This window comes from Mixophyes fleayi, chromosome 2, assembly GCF_038048845.1.
Source record: "Mixophyes fleayi isolate aMixFle1 chromosome 2, aMixFle1.hap1, whole genome shotgun sequence".
In the NCBI taxonomy this organism is placed as follows: Eukaryota; Metazoa; Chordata; class Amphibia; order Anura; family Limnodynastidae; genus Mixophyes; species Mixophyes fleayi.
Genome location: NC_134403.1, coordinates 348,156,651 through 348,173,145, shown reverse-complemented (window position 1 = coordinate 348,173,145; position 16,495 = coordinate 348,156,651). Strand labels below are relative to the sequence as shown.

General features: G+C 37.8%; 1 protein-coding gene across 2 annotated transcripts in view; it reads right to left on the bottom strand.

Moving 5' to 3' along the window:
• Positions 1 to 5,828: 5,828 nt before the first annotated feature.
• CXADR (CXADR cell adhesion molecule) overlaps positions 5,829 to 16,495 on the bottom strand; it is a 31,395-nt gene continuing 20,728 nt past the window's right edge. The window contains exons 6-8 of one of the 2 annotated variants that reach the window (XM_075197105.1): positions 16,217 to 16,355; positions 14,755 to 14,941; positions 5,829 to 6,216 (exon numbers count right to left, since the gene is read on the bottom strand). In XM_075197105.1, the coding sequence (XP_075053206.1) occupies positions 6,193 to 6,216; positions 14,755 to 14,941; positions 16,217 to 16,355 (350 nt within the window). In that variant the 3' untranslated portion in view covers positions 5,829 to 6,192. Of the gene's footprint in view, positions 6,217 to 12,364; positions 14,942 to 16,216; positions 16,356 to 16,495 lie in introns of those variants that run through there. The other variant, XM_075197104.1, reaches the window with a different exon arrangement.

Here is a 16,495-nt window from a genome sequence, read left to right as displayed (position 1 = left end):
TGTTTTAAATAAAGACTTCACGCTATAAAAATATATCTGACCATAGACCAGAAAGGAGCCTATTACAATTTTAGGCCCTGATCACTCTTATTTTAGTCCCACTTGTTTTGTGATAAACTTATTTTTTTTATACCCCCAGTGCTTTCACTGTGAAGTAGAAATGCATTTTAAGTAGCCAAAACTACATCCAGGTGTTTGTATGTTGAGAATGCCATAGATATACATCTTTATTCTGTGTGTTCCCTCATGCAGATTACAGTTGCTATACATTCTTCCATATGTCTGACAATAGAGGCCATAATCTGCTTGTCTGGAAGTCGACTAATAGTTACAGGTACACGATTACCCGCTACACTGAATGAAAAGATTCTTCACATTCTAGTTGCACTGAACACAGCCTGTTGCTGTAGTATCGGTAGATTTCAGCATATTGCTTCAAAGACTGCAGCAGATTTTGAGTGTGCCCACGTCTAGTCAATGGATTGTCAATAGTATATTCAGTGGCGTGAAAAAGTATTTGTCCACTTTCCTAATTTCCTCCAATACTGCATATTTGTCCCATGAGATGTTTTCAGATTAGACAAAATCTAATATTTGATAAAGGGAACCGGAGTGAACAATAACACTTAAAAAAAAAAATGTTTTATATATATTTTTTACTTTATTTAAGGAACACAGTTATCCAATTGGCAAGATGTGAAAAAGTAATTACCCTTTAGTTAAATCAATACAATTAAATGGAGACTGAGTCGGCTGATTGAACTCAACCAGTCCTGCTCAGTATAAACATCACTTATTTTGACACTTATTAAGTTGCCACAATGAAAGGAAATTTCTGAAGCGATCAGGGGAAAAATATGTTGAAATCTTGTGAACTGGAAATGGTTAAAAAGTGATGGTGTGGGGTCGTGCCTCAGGACCTGGACAGCTTCATGTAATTGGATCTGTATCAGAAAGTCTGGTCATCTGTCCGTGAGTTGAACGTGACCTTGGGTCATGCAAAAGCAAGTTCACCAGTGGGCTTAAAAGATAAAATTAAAGTTTTGGAATGTCCTAGTGAAAGTCCAGATATAACTTGAAACAAGCCTACAAGGGGTTCTGAAATACAGCAGTTCTGCAGGGAAGGGTGAGCAAAACTTCCTCTACAGCCATGTAAAATTTATATTAAATTATAGGAAGTGTTTAGTAGCCGTTAGTGGAAGGTGATGTAGTTATTACATTTTCGTAGCACTATAGATGCTGTATCTTTCTGCCTCCTACTGTATTTGTATTAAGTGTTGTTTAATTTTATTCCCCTTAGATACCACACAGAGGTCCATTTTTTTGTGTTGTCCAACAAAATAACTGCTTCTGATATAAATAGATGGGTGAATAAGCACACATTGAAGGCAGAGACATGATGCAATATGTTTAGACAATTTTGTTAGGAAGAGACTAAAATCCTTATTTATAATGAGCCATTGAGCATAAAAGTGACATTGAAGTTATGGTTCCAGTAGTTCAGGCGGGTTGTATGACCCAACAGGAAGTTGATAGTTCTGAAACCAGTGACCTCTCCAAGAGGAGTTAATTGAATGGAGGAATCTTGTCATACGAGATTCTGTTGTAAGAGGTATTGATCTGGGAACTGGTCAAAAAGGATTTGAGAGGTTTGGTGTCTTCCAGGAGCTACTTCTCATAAATAGAAGTTGCATGGTAAAGACTGATGAATCCATGAGTGAAGGTGGAGAGGGAAATGTTCTGCAGTGTGGTGCTGATGATGGTGAATATATAAATATTTATCCATTAGTGATATTGGGACAGTGCAGAAAGCGTTTTGTCTGGAAGCAGTTTGGACAGACAGCGTCCTTTGTGTCCTCATTGGTTTTGCATGTTCATAGGAAGAAGGTCCTTCAGCTGTGTTAAAGAAACGGTTCAAGGAAGAAGGGTTTGATCCGTCAGTCAAAACAGCCGAGTTTGGAGAAATAGGCCCGTGTTCTCAAGAGACTTTTTGTATCCTAGTACTAGGGAAACAGAGGTTCTTAGTGAGGAGTTCAGAAGTTTCTTTAGTGGATATTTAAACTAGTTAAGAGGGTAGACAAAAAAAAAAAAGTTAGATTTAAGATGATGAAAAGTGTATTAGTAATAATGTCAGATTAAGAAAGCTCATTACAGGTTTAAATGCTATGTGTAGGACAAACACTCTGAACTGATTTCAGTCCTGTCAAGGAATAATTTAAATCTCTGAGTCATGGTACCATGATAACAATGACTGGAACACAGTTATTCCCTGTTTATAGGATAAAGGGAGGTGGAATTGCTTCATATGTAAAGAATGTGATAAAAAATAACTTTAAAGATTCATCACCACCTGATTAAAATGTTTTAATAACCTTCTCCTCCCCCTTCCTGGGGGCTTCTCTGTTTCTGTAATATGTAACTGGCAAAATATTTAAGTTAGTCACATTAAAATGTAATAGAAAAATAAGACAGTGCAAACTGGGACATTTATGTTGTATAAAGCTGATACACATAAACCAGTTTCCATATACATTAATTTATCATTTAGACAAAAAATCAACAATTCCTATTTAACCATCATAGACAAAATTGTTAAAAAACCATATCCGTTAGACAGCATTTCATTCTACAATAATCGTGACCCTATAATAGTTCAATGCAACACAGGAGAAAACCATATGTGGTACTTGAGAGTCTATGGAACCAAAGTCTTTGGACTTTCCTTCCTTTTCCTATCAATACCGACAAAGAAACGTGCAAAGTATTTTTATTTATATTCGAAATTGTCCTTTTTTCTACCTTCGGGCAATATCTTCTACTGTTCCTCGGATCCCTATGGACAGATACCGCTGGATCTTGCTAAACAAACTTTTGAGGAAACTTTCTGAACAACTGGGTGGCAAAACTAGACCTAAGTGGTGAGATTGTTTAAAAACATCTGATATTTCTTGTGTTATTTAAGATGACAATCTGGAGGGATCCTTGTGGTTCCTAAGGACTGTGCATGGTTAATCGGCTATTTATATACCTACATTTTATGCTTTAAAGTCACTTTAAAATGGCTGCAGCGGGAAAAATGAAGTAGGATGTGAGGACCAATCAGAAGCCCCTATTTACTTGACATGAATTACGGAGCCCCGGGAAAAATGGCTGCAGGCAGCAGCTCCAGGACGAGGTTACTGACGTTTCATGATTAGAGGTAGGACTGTGAGGGGATTTGGGGACCTAGAAACTGGTGAGAGTGTTTTCAAATAGCAACATTATTATTATTATTACCATTTATTTATATAGCGCCACTAATTCCGCAGTGCTGTACAGAGAACTCACATCAGTCCCTGCCCTATTGGGGCTTAAAGTCTAAATTTCCTAACACACACACACACAGACACAGACAGACTGACAGACTAGGGTCAATTTGTTAGCAGCCGATTAACCTACCAGTATGTTTTTGGAGTGTGGGAGGAAACCGGTGCACCCGGAGGAAAACCACACAACCACAGGGAGAACATACAAACTCCTCACAGCCATGGTCGGGAATTGAACTCATGACCCCAGTGCTGTAAGGCTGAAGTGCTAACCACTGAGCCACCGTGTTGCCCCTGTAATATGAAATGTTTCTGTAGGGGAGAACGTGGTGCCCAGTGATCATCACTCAGTGTGGGTTAAAAGGTAGCAGTAAGCAGAACTGCACCAAAAGTTTTTAGAAAGGCTGATTAATCAAACGGAAAATCATTTATGTGAGTCTCTGACAATGTAGAAATTGATAGGTGGATTACTGGAAAGTGGGATAAACCCTTGTCTCCCTTCTGTAAGTTTTCTCGAGTTCTATGCCAAAGACCACCGCAGTTCGGGAGAACTCAACTCCATCATTATTTATATTGTGTCACTAATTCCGCAGCTTCCTGCCCCAATGCTGACCACTGCCAGAAACATAGAATTTAGCCGATGCTGATTGGGCAGAGCTCTGGCACAATGATCTAAAATAGACTAGAATAAGGATTATATAGGGATTTTTGGGTGAAATTTAACAATATTCTGACCCCCAGTTATAAATGAATTGATTGTTCACTATAACTATATAAGTATTTTGTCTGCACATTATTAGAACTAGCCATTGTTTCACAACTTACCGCTTACAGACGCACTGTTGCTGCTTCTACATTTTTCTTTCATTCTTTACATTTGCTCTTTTCTGGTTTTGTAACAACACAAATATTGGAAATTCATGCTATTTTGTGCAATTAATTCAGTTGTATTATTTAAATAGATACAGAAACCTGAAACATATGAAACAAAATACTTTTATTTATATTTATATATTCACAGTAAACAGTCTGGTTTCAGTGTTCCAGACTACATAGACAGTCCCAGCAAAAATGTAATAAGATATTGTAAAATGTTGCAGTTATTCACACGTTGCCTAAAACTGCTTTGATGTTGAATAAATCCATACTTTGTTACACATTCATGTAATCATATCTTGTAAGGCTTGTTTTTAAGAAATTATATAAAATATTTAAATTTAGGGGCTATTTACATACTTAGAAATCAAGCTTATATGTAATATAAGTGCCACAACATTAAAACGTGCTTATTATATATGTAGAATTTGCAGATTATTATATTACATGCATGCACTTTGCCGGAAATAAAGTCCGAGTTCATTTGAACTATTTCATTATTGTAATTCACTCTGTAGTGCTCTAGCATTTGCCATTAAATTTGATACTATGAATTATGGATGAAAGCATACTTCCAAAATGACTCTGAAAAAAGCCACTACTGGAGCAATTTATACATACATACTCAATAATGGTGAATTCATCTGTAAAATTGTGAACCATAAAAAAAATAGCAAAATAATTTAGTTATTGCACAGTGCAAATTTCTAATGAGAGGAGTCAACAACAGCAATGATACATAATGAATAATTCACACATTGGGGGAATAGGTATGTGTAAATACTATCAGTATTTTATATGGAAGAAAAGCTAATATATAGGCAGTTTATTACCGAGTAAGTGGTTTGGTTATAGAGAAATAATTCAACAACCAAAGGGCTTTAAAAAAAAATTCACACAGGAAGGGGATAGTATGTATAGGAGGAGAGATCTGGGAGCATAGAGAACGTACATACAGTCTGCCAGAACTATCTGTTCTTCACATTATGCTGGAGAGACAATGGAACCTATAGATAAATATGAACTCACAATCTATAAATAGTAAATGGATTGTGCTACTGGCAGGTATGGTGACCACAGTTTTAAATGCAGTCAGCGCCTCTATAAAGCATATGGAAATATCATGTAAATAAACCTTCTGTCTGGTAAGCTCATCTTTTATGCTGAATGAAGTCCATTTTCACCATCTCTTTTCTCTCTCTACAGACGGAGTATCAATGTATACAATGTTTCTCTACCTGCCTTGAGCTGATCTTTGGTTGGCTCTGCTTTGTTTGCAGGAGAAAGTGTCCAAGGCTTACATGTATCTTTTCACAAATAAAGGCACATTATAAAGCAGTTAATTTCCAAATTTTACATAACATTAAAAAATTATGTACTTGTCGGTTAGTTTAAAAAGAATAGTAAAAGTCGTAAACTCAATTCAAACTTCTAGCTAACAGCAAACAAAACAAAAAAACAGCTTAAGAAAGCCTTGAATTAAAGGGGAATAAAACATTAGTAGACACCAACTGAACCAATCGTGGTAAACTATTGTAAAATAAATTAGTCACAGTAAGTGTTAGAGGATTTCTTATGGTCCAGTAGCTATAAATGTGTAGATATACTATTGATTATGAATAAAAAATAATAGCAGCAAATCCATAATGAGAGTCCTCAAAGGCTTCTACAGTTAATTTAAGGACAGAGCAACCGATTGACAAGAGATTTATTCAAAAATATAATTTGTTATATTATTTCTTGCAATTATATTAAAATGTGATTGTAGATGGTTTCAGAGGCCACACCCCAGAACTGTAGAACAATATTCTGAGATATGGAGCTAGTGTAATAGTCCGTTCTTCCTTCATTAATAGTGAGAATGTTAGAACATGTTCCGTCTTCCAGAGGCAGCAACTGCACAGGCCACGTAAACACGGATGACTTGGTTTGTGGGTGAAACATAAATGTTTTCAAAAGTGCATCAATAAAAGGAATCTCATAACTCATTCCCACAGAGATGTAGTCCAGTTTATACCACCGTTAAGCCGTGATACTTGAATGAAGGAAAGAAAATGGATGTTAGATTGTGGCATGCAATATTCTTCTAATAGCATTAGTTATACTATATATATATATATATATATATATATATATATATATATATATATATATATATATATATATATATATTATTTATTTGACACATATGGATATATACATTTAAAACTAGCTGTGTGACCGCAAAAATATAATTGAAACAAATACACAAGACGCTGATCATAATTCAGTCAATAAAGATATTTGAACATAGAGGAAGGGATTGGGTTATTTTCAAGCCCGTGTTTTTATCATCACTGTACATTGTTATTATTACAGGAAGTAATGCTAGAGGCAATCTGTAAGAGTATTTTAAAACAAAACAAAAAAAAAAGTCACCTAATCTCCCTGTGGTTTTAGGATCAGGTGTACACACATAACACATAGTAAAGTTCTATGTGAGAATCTCTGAATAAATGTTTACTCTTTTTGATATCGGTACAAATGTCCATAATGTTATCACAGTTTATGCAGGTTGCACTACTCAAGACGAGATCAGACTGTGCCTGTAAAAGTAATGTGTTGTGGAGTCTGTACAGACTTTCAGTGAGGACCGAGAAAGGACACCATCCATATCTGCATCAAACGTCTAAAAAAGTATAACAGGCAGTCCAGCAGGTTTTCAAGTGGTTTCTCCAGGGACTGAAGATCCCATAACGTTTCCACTACCTATGTCAAAAGGTAGTCAAGAAAATGCATAAATAATAGAATTTCAGTGCTGTTTGTGTATAAAGATCACATGGAGTCTAAGGCGTTTTGTGCTCAAGCTTCATGACGTTGGCCGTAAACTCTAGGTCAGTGTTGGCTAACCTGTGACACTCCAGGTGTTGTGAAACTACAAGTCCCAGCACACCCTTCCAGCAATTAAGCTGCTATATAATGGTAAAGCATGCTGGGACTTGCAGTTTCACAAACACCTGGAGTGTCACACGTTAGCCAACACTGGTCTAGGTTATACTATTTTGTAATTAGAATCAGCTCAGAAACCTGTGTCTTCATGAAATAAGCAGTCAGCAGTGTAGTCTTGTGTATCTGCAATAATTCCACTAGGTGGCAGCAAATATTACTATGGATGTATATTATGAGAAGCAAATTTTGTTCTGGAAAAGTGAAAATGTTCTATAAGAAAACAAGCTATTCTGCTCAACTACTCAGTGCAGGTCTGTTTTTGCTAGTTATGTATTAAACAAACATGGAACGAGTGCATTGGTTATCATAATAGATTAGTCCTATCAACCATTTCCTTTATTTGTACAGTAATGTAAAAGACAAACGTCAGTCTCCAATTACCAAACATTAACTTACATGTAGAAAAGCATTGCTTAGCAAAATGTATTTACATGAATTGTATCTGCACAAGCTATGCAGCAATAACACTGGCAGTGTGGCATAAAACGTGACTGCTGAGGAATTTTTCAAGTAAGGTGAAATCAGCAGCCTAATCCACTAGAACGTTTTACATGGGTGTAAAACTCATAATTTTCTCATTAAGGAGAGCAAGCCAAAAAAAGAAAAGAAAAAAAAGAGTAAGTTTGCTCCTGGACAAACCATGTTACAATGCAAGAGAAGCAAATTAGTTTATTATTTTGCATGTAACAAAAATACTGGCTGCTTTTCATGTAGCACACAAATACTTGATAGCTTTATTTTTACACCGAAATTTAAAGTTGATTTTACTACATTGCCTAATTAATCTATACATTTTCCCCACATTTCAAATTTACTTTCCCCTCCAATGCAACATGGTTTTGCCAAGGTGCCGTTAATGACTAAGGCAACACGGTGGCTTGGTGGTTAGCACCTCTGCCTCACAGCACTGAGGTCAGGAGTTTGATTTCTGACCATGGCCTTATATGTGTGCAGTTTGTATGTTCTCCCTGTGTATGCGTGGGTTTCCTCCGGGTGCTCCGGTTTCCTCCCACACTCCAAAAAATAAATACTTGTAAGTTAATTGTCTGTTATCAAATTGACCCTAGTTTCTCGGTGTGTTAGGGAATTTAGATTGTAAACTCCAATTGGGCAGCGACTGATGCGAGTTCTTTGTACAGCGCTGCGGTATTAGTGGCGTTATATAAATAGCTAATGATGATGCACAGGTATTGATTTTGGTGCCTGTGAAGCCTGGTGCTCAGATGAACTGTGGCAGAGACCAAGGGCCACAAAAAGGCAGAAAATCTGCTTTCTTTTTAACCACCATTTGTTAAAAAGTGGTGTTTGAGGATTTCATTGCATAAGCCCACAGCTACGTCCTGGGATATTCTATCTGGTCTGTTAATACCCATACAGTGTGTATCCTCAACTGTAAAGTGCGACAGAGTATACCAGTGTTGGCTAACCTGCGACACGCCAGGTGTTGTGAAACTACAAGTCCTAGCATACCCTTCCAGCAATAAGCTGCTATACATTGGCAAAGCATGCTGGGACTTGTAGTTTAACAACACCTGGAGTGTCACGGGTTAGCCAAAACTGGAGTATACTGTCGCTATATAAATACATGTAAAAAATAATTTCTATTTAATCACGCTTTGCTCTGATTAACACGTGTTACTAATCCAGATATATATATATATATATATATATATATAAATTTTTTATTTTTTTTAAATAAAAACATCAGCCTCTGAACCCAGAAATAATGTAGACTGTCATTAGTTACTGTGACAGTTACAAGTGTATCTCATTCAAGAGGAAACTGGTGTTTCACAGATGCTTGTACCTATTTTTATAGCAATCTAGTTCACATAATTCCAATTAGGAAGTTGATGGATTTTGCATGTACTGCAGTGCACAATAGGCTATAAGAGAAACTTCATTATCTCCAAATGTAAGTTTATAGAGAAACTGAAATGGATTTTTGCAATCTATTTAGAAATCGGATAGCAACGTATAAATGAGTACAGTAGACTTCAGCTAGTTAAGCAGCAGCCAAGTCTGCAAGAGAATAGTTTAAATGAATGCCTGGCTCCATATCTTCAGGAGATGGTAATTACTTCCTAAATATACACAGAAACCAAAACTATAATTAACAAAAAGTATAGCTCCTTAACACGGGATCTTTTCTGCTTAATACTGACAGCGATCTACAGAAAACTTTGTTTTTCTGACTGTTGGGTTGAACAAAAGATAATTTTGGCATCATCTGCGTGATACCGGAAGCGATTAACGGGAAACAATTATGTGATGAAGACAATTATCCAATAATGAGACCTAATCAATATGGATGCACTGTCATTGATCCTATGACATCAAAAAACGCTTGAGGCTGTACTTCACACAATAGGTCATTAGATTACTCTGCTCAATTAGCTCTTTAAAAATGGATTTAAAAGATCCAAGCTGGTGTTTATGTGACATTTAATATGACAACAAATCCCATAAAGTCTTTTTGGAAAGGTGGATTGTATTTAATCTATAAAAAAATATAGGACACATCATCGCTTTAATATGGCCATTGAGACAGAAAACCATATATAGTACGGCATTAGTATTGGAAATGTGTGTGTTTGTGTCAAACAGCCCTTTTATAACCAGGTCTCATTGGAGACTCAAGTGACGCTTTTAATAGGCATCTCCACTTGACCTCTCAGCCTCTCCTCGTCTTTGCTAGGAAACAAAAAGAAATGTAGGTTATTTTTTTTGTGGTTGTTGTGAAATAGCTACTTGTGCAGTTCTGATAACTACTGCACCCTGGGAAGAGGAGTTGGAGTGGAAGAGGAGTGGGGAGGGGCTGACAATGTAGGACATACATAGATAGCTTTTCATGCCAAGCAAATGTATCTACAGTGAGAAGATTAGTAGAATTTAGATTTCTCTTCCAAGTGGCTTTTTGAGACAGGCAGCAATGTACTTTACAGATAGCTGTATCCTCCCACCTGTGTAACCTTTCATACACACTATTTATATGTTCACTGTGACATATGATAACACAAGAGAGACCTGAAGATACACGTACCAGTTACCATGAGGTTATGGTGCGCCGGATACGAGTAACAATGTTGATGAATTGTATTTCCCTGAACCTTTTCGACCTTATGAGTGTTGTAGACTCTTGAATGTGTTATTAGGACTCAAATCCACAGACCTGTTGTAAAAAGCAGGTCATGTGACCATTCAAGCTGCATCCGAGAGGACTTCTTTCTCCATTCCTCTTTGTGTTGGCATTTAAGCCTATTGTGATCCACATATATTAGAGTGATAACAACGGTCCTGGAGCAGAGGGGGGGGGGGCTACCTGCATGCCGATGACACCTTCCCTCATTTAACTTCATTCGTATATTGTGATGGAGTTGGGCGGTGTCAAGGTTCACAATTATTTTGGGTGTGCTCCTTTAGCTATTTAGCTCATCTGTCAATTTACTCCAATAAACCCAACAATGCCGGGGGATCTCAAAAAATATGCAGCCTGGTCCAAATGACCAAGAACGGAAATGGGTATATGAAATGTAATTATAATAAAACTTCTCTCCTAAGGTCATGTATATTTAAGCAATACATTATGTGGATTCTGCAAAAAGTATTTTGGGAGTCTATACCTATTGCTGGTTACATTCCTTAAGGGCTGCAGGTCCCCCAAAGTTCTTCATGTACCATCTTTCTGCACTATTGGTCACTGTCCTATAATAATCCGGCAGTAATGCTGAAGGCGGACGTTGTGGACTCCTTACTCTTGCGATATTGGCTTTTCATGGGCCAGCTTTTAAATTGCCTCTCTTTCCATAAAACCACATTGACCAATTTAAATTACCTAATAGACTTTATTTTTCAGGCTGGTTATCCCATGGTGTAGTTTTCCCATTAAGATCTTATCTTAAACCCTCCCAAGAGCCTTTGGATTCAAGAGAGATGGAGTAAACCTTTTCCTTGGTCCATCAACAACTCTCAGGAAACGTGTCGCCCAGCTGGATAAAGGTTGTGCTAAATATAGGAATGATATAACCAGAATGATGAAAGATGAATGGAATGAGGTGCGTGACCAGTCTCCAGGATGAGTCATCTCACAGCTCATTCAGATGCACTTTGTGCACAGAGATTGATGGATCTTAGCAAGTCAGAAAGGTCTCAACTGAAGCGCACATTCTCCACCAGGTGTGGTTGTGCGAAATGTGATTCTGGAGGCCAGTTTGCTTGAGATTCCTATTTTACTGGAGCCTCCGATCCTTTTAAAGTTGGTGGATGAGTTGGTCCCATGAGGAAGGAGCATTGCCTCTTGTTTTCTTTTCTTTATGCCAAAAGGAGATAGGAGAATCCACCCAGGAAATATAAATCAATGACATGAGAGCTGCTGTACCATTGCACAATACCTTAATGAATCAGCAAAGTCCTGATCAATTTGATGCAATTGGCTGGTGAGAATCTACTGTAACGCTTTGTCTTGTCTGCAGTATACCAAAGGCTCTCTGTTAATGTCTCGTGTCTTTTCATGCTCCTAACAAAAGCAGGTTAAGACGACAACAGTCCAAGTGTGCGGTTCACTATTGACCAGGGGGCCCTGTAAACTCACAAATGTCATCTCTGACTGGAATATTTGGCTTAGACTAACCCTCCAAGAGCTGAATATCCACATTCCCAAACCTTTCCTTAAAAAGAAAAATGTTGGACCAGTGTGTTCAAAAACAAACTTCAATAGTAAATGTTTTGTGTTATTTGTTCAGCAAGACCCCTTTTTTTTTTTATCTTTTATTAAAGCTTTTAGCTCATTCAGAGAAGCGGTTTCCTCGCATCATGTTTAAAACAAAGCGACTCAAGTGAACAGCATGAAACAGGGGTTTCCATTTGAAATGTTATATGAGTACCCACTCACCCCAAATGAGTCCTTTTAGCTGAAGATCGGATCACATTTTAGCACAAGCTTATGCAGGAATACATATAAAAAGTTCACAAACAATCTCAATGTATTTCATAGAGTTCCCGTGCAACCCGTTTGCTGAAAAACCTAATCTATGAAACGCGTGGGTCCCAATATCGTCTTCATCTTACAATAATTATTCAGAAAGAGGAAGAGACCCAGAAATCATTAAGAATTGGTTAGTGATTTAAAACCAGAGAGGGGGAAAAAGTCAGAAATCAAGAATTTCAGACAAAATGCTGAAAAAGACAAGTCTGGATTTCACCTGTTATTTTTTATTTTAAAAAGTACAGTAATTTCACAAAACTACAAAAAAAATACAAGTTTGAAAGCCCTTAATGTACAATAAAAAAAAAAAAAAATCAACTTAAATTCATTAGGAAAGCTATATATAAAAATGAAAAGTAATAATTGTGCTCTGCCGGATCTGAAGGAAACATATTGTAAAAAGACAGATTACCATTGTAGGTAAATGAAGTTGTGTTACAACAACTAAGTACCTTTATGATAACGCTTAATAAAAACTTTATTACATTTGCTGTTTGATATGTACTGTTTTTATTTCATCACTACATTAAAGCAGATCCGTCGAGGATAAATTCATATTTACACATTTGCTTTGGGGATTCAGCAATCAGATATTAAGAAATAATGACAAAGGCTGGGCTTATGTCAACACTGATAATATCCAAACAGTGCACAATTGAAGTTGAAAACAATTTGTAACAAGTATATTTGTTGGGATTAAAAAAAATCAAATAAAAACAGTAGAATTAGCAGGGAAAAAAGCACTTACACCAATGTTTTTAGAAAAATTGCAAGATTGACACAATCCGTCATATAGGTATAAAATCTCAAATTCATTTCAAGCTGACCTGTCGCCTACACAGATAGTGTTTGCAGCCATTATGTGGATTGAACCAATATTCCTGCCTCAGTGATCAAGCACATAGTGGATCGATGGGCTGCATTCTTGTCACCCGTACCGGTAAAGTCCAAACAATGGCTGCTTCCATCGGGTGTAGGAAATGGGCCCAATTTAATGATGAACGGTGTCAAAATGAGCAGGAAAAGTGAGGCCATCGTCATACTCAGGTACATTATACATTATTATTACATTATAAATTTCAAAGCCAATTAAATGGTCCTTGTAAAAACCTCTTTATACAGTCACTATGAATTACGCTGTTCCTGGGCATGAGGATGGCTTTGACAGACACATTTAATTGTATAAATGTAGTTAGAAAGAGGTGATGACTGTGCCTTCACATTTAAAGCACCTTTAGAAAGTCAAATGTAGGCACGTGCGTGGTCAAAGAGTTACATTCCTGCATAAGGTTCTTGTTTTAAAAAGGCACCGATTAGGAAGATTGCGCACGGAGATCTGGAGCAGACGTTTAGCGGGTTTGTACAGCTGTATGCAACGGCACAGAATGATGACCCAGTAATGTAACAGACACCTAACATTTCCAGTGGCCCTTCCTAGGTGCTCCTTGGTGGCGTTAGGAAAATCCCTACTCAGCACTTTATGTGCAACGTGACAAATTCACACAACCCGCAGCAGTCAAATCTAAATGGCTTTAACACTTGAGGGGAACGTGGGCAGATTTGGTAGGTCCATTTGGTCATTTTGACTATTTTGTCTGTCCCGATAGATCAAAGCCCGACACCATTGGGTCAGAATTGATTTGCTACAATATTAAATCAAGTTGACCAATGACCCTCATATTTGTACGTTTGGTCATCTGTTGAAAAGAACAAAATGTGAACAAGAGTGGGCAGAGGCATGGCACAATCCAATTGCTTACCCTGGCACCAGAATGCCCCAAGTAGTGCTAATTGTGCAAATTGGAGACCAACATGTGTGACCAAATTGCTTACAGATCTGTCTGTGCTATGATCAGGCCAAGTGACTGGATTGCACTGTGTGTAGCCAGCTAGACCAGAAGTAGCCGTATTTACCAGTGTGGGCTACGCTGTTCAGGTCACCCTGGATCAGCCAACACTCTAAACAGATTTATGCCAGGAGGTCCGTTAGGATTTAACAAAACTATATTACTACTCACTTACTAATTAACACAGAAAACAAAATAAATAAATAAAAAGTATAATACAAAGCCTAAGCAAATAGACTCCGATACATGCCATGCTATGGACAGCTTTCCTACAAACAAGATCACATTTTGTACACTACAATTCCTTGAAAGACAAAATTTATGCAGCTACACATGAATGTCTAATACTTGACTGGTACCTTCCTTAATAAATGTGAAATATGCTCTTCTCCCTTGTGCATTCCTACCCCAATAAACTGAACCATTTTTATGGATTTCCCAACTAAAAAAAAAAAAAAGAGATAGTAATTTAATTTGACAAACATGTATCTGTAACAGTAATTGCAGAGCAGAACCTTCTACATATCTGCAGAAGGAGGAAAATAGCTGACCTGTCTCTCCAGAACAATTCAGCATGTGCTGTGTCCTAATGGAATGTGTAGGGGAAGAAAATAAAACCAGGAAAACAAAGTCTGAATGGAGCGGAGGTGACCGCTTGCACACCAGTGATTATTTACACTATTGAGCCATCCTTGTTTTGTGCTGGAATCATCACAGGTATGGCTCCCATTCTACTAAGATTTGGACCTGCTACCTTAGGCGATACGAAGTTTGGTGCACTGCTTGGTGGGCGCTCCAGCACTTCACTTGGCACATGGTTGTACCTAGCCTTAGAATAGCCATCCATATTCGACGGAGACAGAGACCCCAGAGAAGAGTGATTGCTGCCTATGTAGCTGCGAGCGGTGGAATTGCGGCTTGTGGGAGGAGCGACGTCTTCTCTGTAGAAAGCAAGAAAGAGTTAGTGTACTTCTCTGAGCATGTGATTTACCACTTCTGAAACGTTAAAGAGCCCCTGTCGCCAGGACACAGTGACGGCAGCTATTTACTGGGCTGAAGCAACATTCATAAAAATGCGGTGTATCGCATTCAATGCAGGGTCCCGATGGAGCACTCATGTGAGGACACTACACGGGAAGACACAGGATGTGGTCTACTGTCTCAGCCTGGCAACCACATGTCACAATCCTGACATCAGGTAGAAATGAAGGATGTAAATAACTTTTCATGCTACTTTGTTCAAAGCACTAACACAGGACTGCATACGCCCGGTACCCTACAGATGAGGAGTCTGCGGCAATGGTCCGCTAGAAATGGGACAGGGGGTTATATCTGCAGAGAGACCCTTGGGCCATTTCTCTCAGAAAACCAGATATTAGAAAGCAACCGAGTGCACATCTACGATTGTAAATCTGATGAAATGGAATAGGAGCTTTTATTTAGCATACACATAAATATCTAAGTAGGGATTGTTTATAAATACGGCTGCCATTAAACAGGACTTTAAATTGATTCGACTTGAATTTTAGGTTTAGCTGCATGAAGTCATTTGCGTTTATGATTATAATAAATGGGTCAAGCCGTAGCGCATGTCTTAATGCAAACATTGCACATAGATCCGATGAGCTGACTAACCACACTGCTCTGCGTGCAGAGCCATCCGCTTACAACACAGAATAGAAACCCTCACGGTCTGGCCATTAAACCACACCAAGAAATAATGGGATCAATTCAACCAAAGAGCCAGCCGTTTGGCAATCTGGCTAAATGATCCGTCTACTAATGAGTTTAAAACAGTTTTCTTACACTGCAAGGCAGCAGAAGCTGTAAGGACAATGATCATCTTTTCAATTTGGGAATATGATTAGCAATAAAAAAATAATGCCTTGGTCTTCAAAAATAAGGAGAAGAGAACACAACAGATGATTTTCATAAAGGGCATAGCCGCAGCAACTGCGGAGATTCAAAGCATGACTCAGATTATATTTCATAAGGGGACCAATTACAAGCTGAACTGAGCTTGTAGTGCGTGGTCTATACATGGTCCTGCTCGTGGCACCAGTCACATGTCGCCAGAGCTGTGAAGTAACTAACCAAACCCCAGGAATTTAAAGAAACTCAGCATTGAGAACTCCTGAAAGACATTTTTTTACTGCATGATCCATTGCAAGCCAATATAAAACATTAAAAAGCTAAAAGTAATAAAAAGTTCTCACCTAATTTCATGTTGGATTTCTTTCTCGTACTTTTTTTCCTTCTGCTTTCTGCAGCAACAAAAGATCAAAAGTCCCAAAACGATAATAAATAGCAAAGTTCCAATGATGGCCCCGGCGATGATTCCAGCTGTATTGGGAGCTAGGAAACAAATTTTAATACAACTAGATTATCAATTGTATTACTTCTTGCCAGTATTATTGATATTTTTCTCATGTGCTCCAGAGGTGCCTTTCTTAACTACCCCCTCCCCCCCCCAAAAAAAACAATTAAACAGTTGA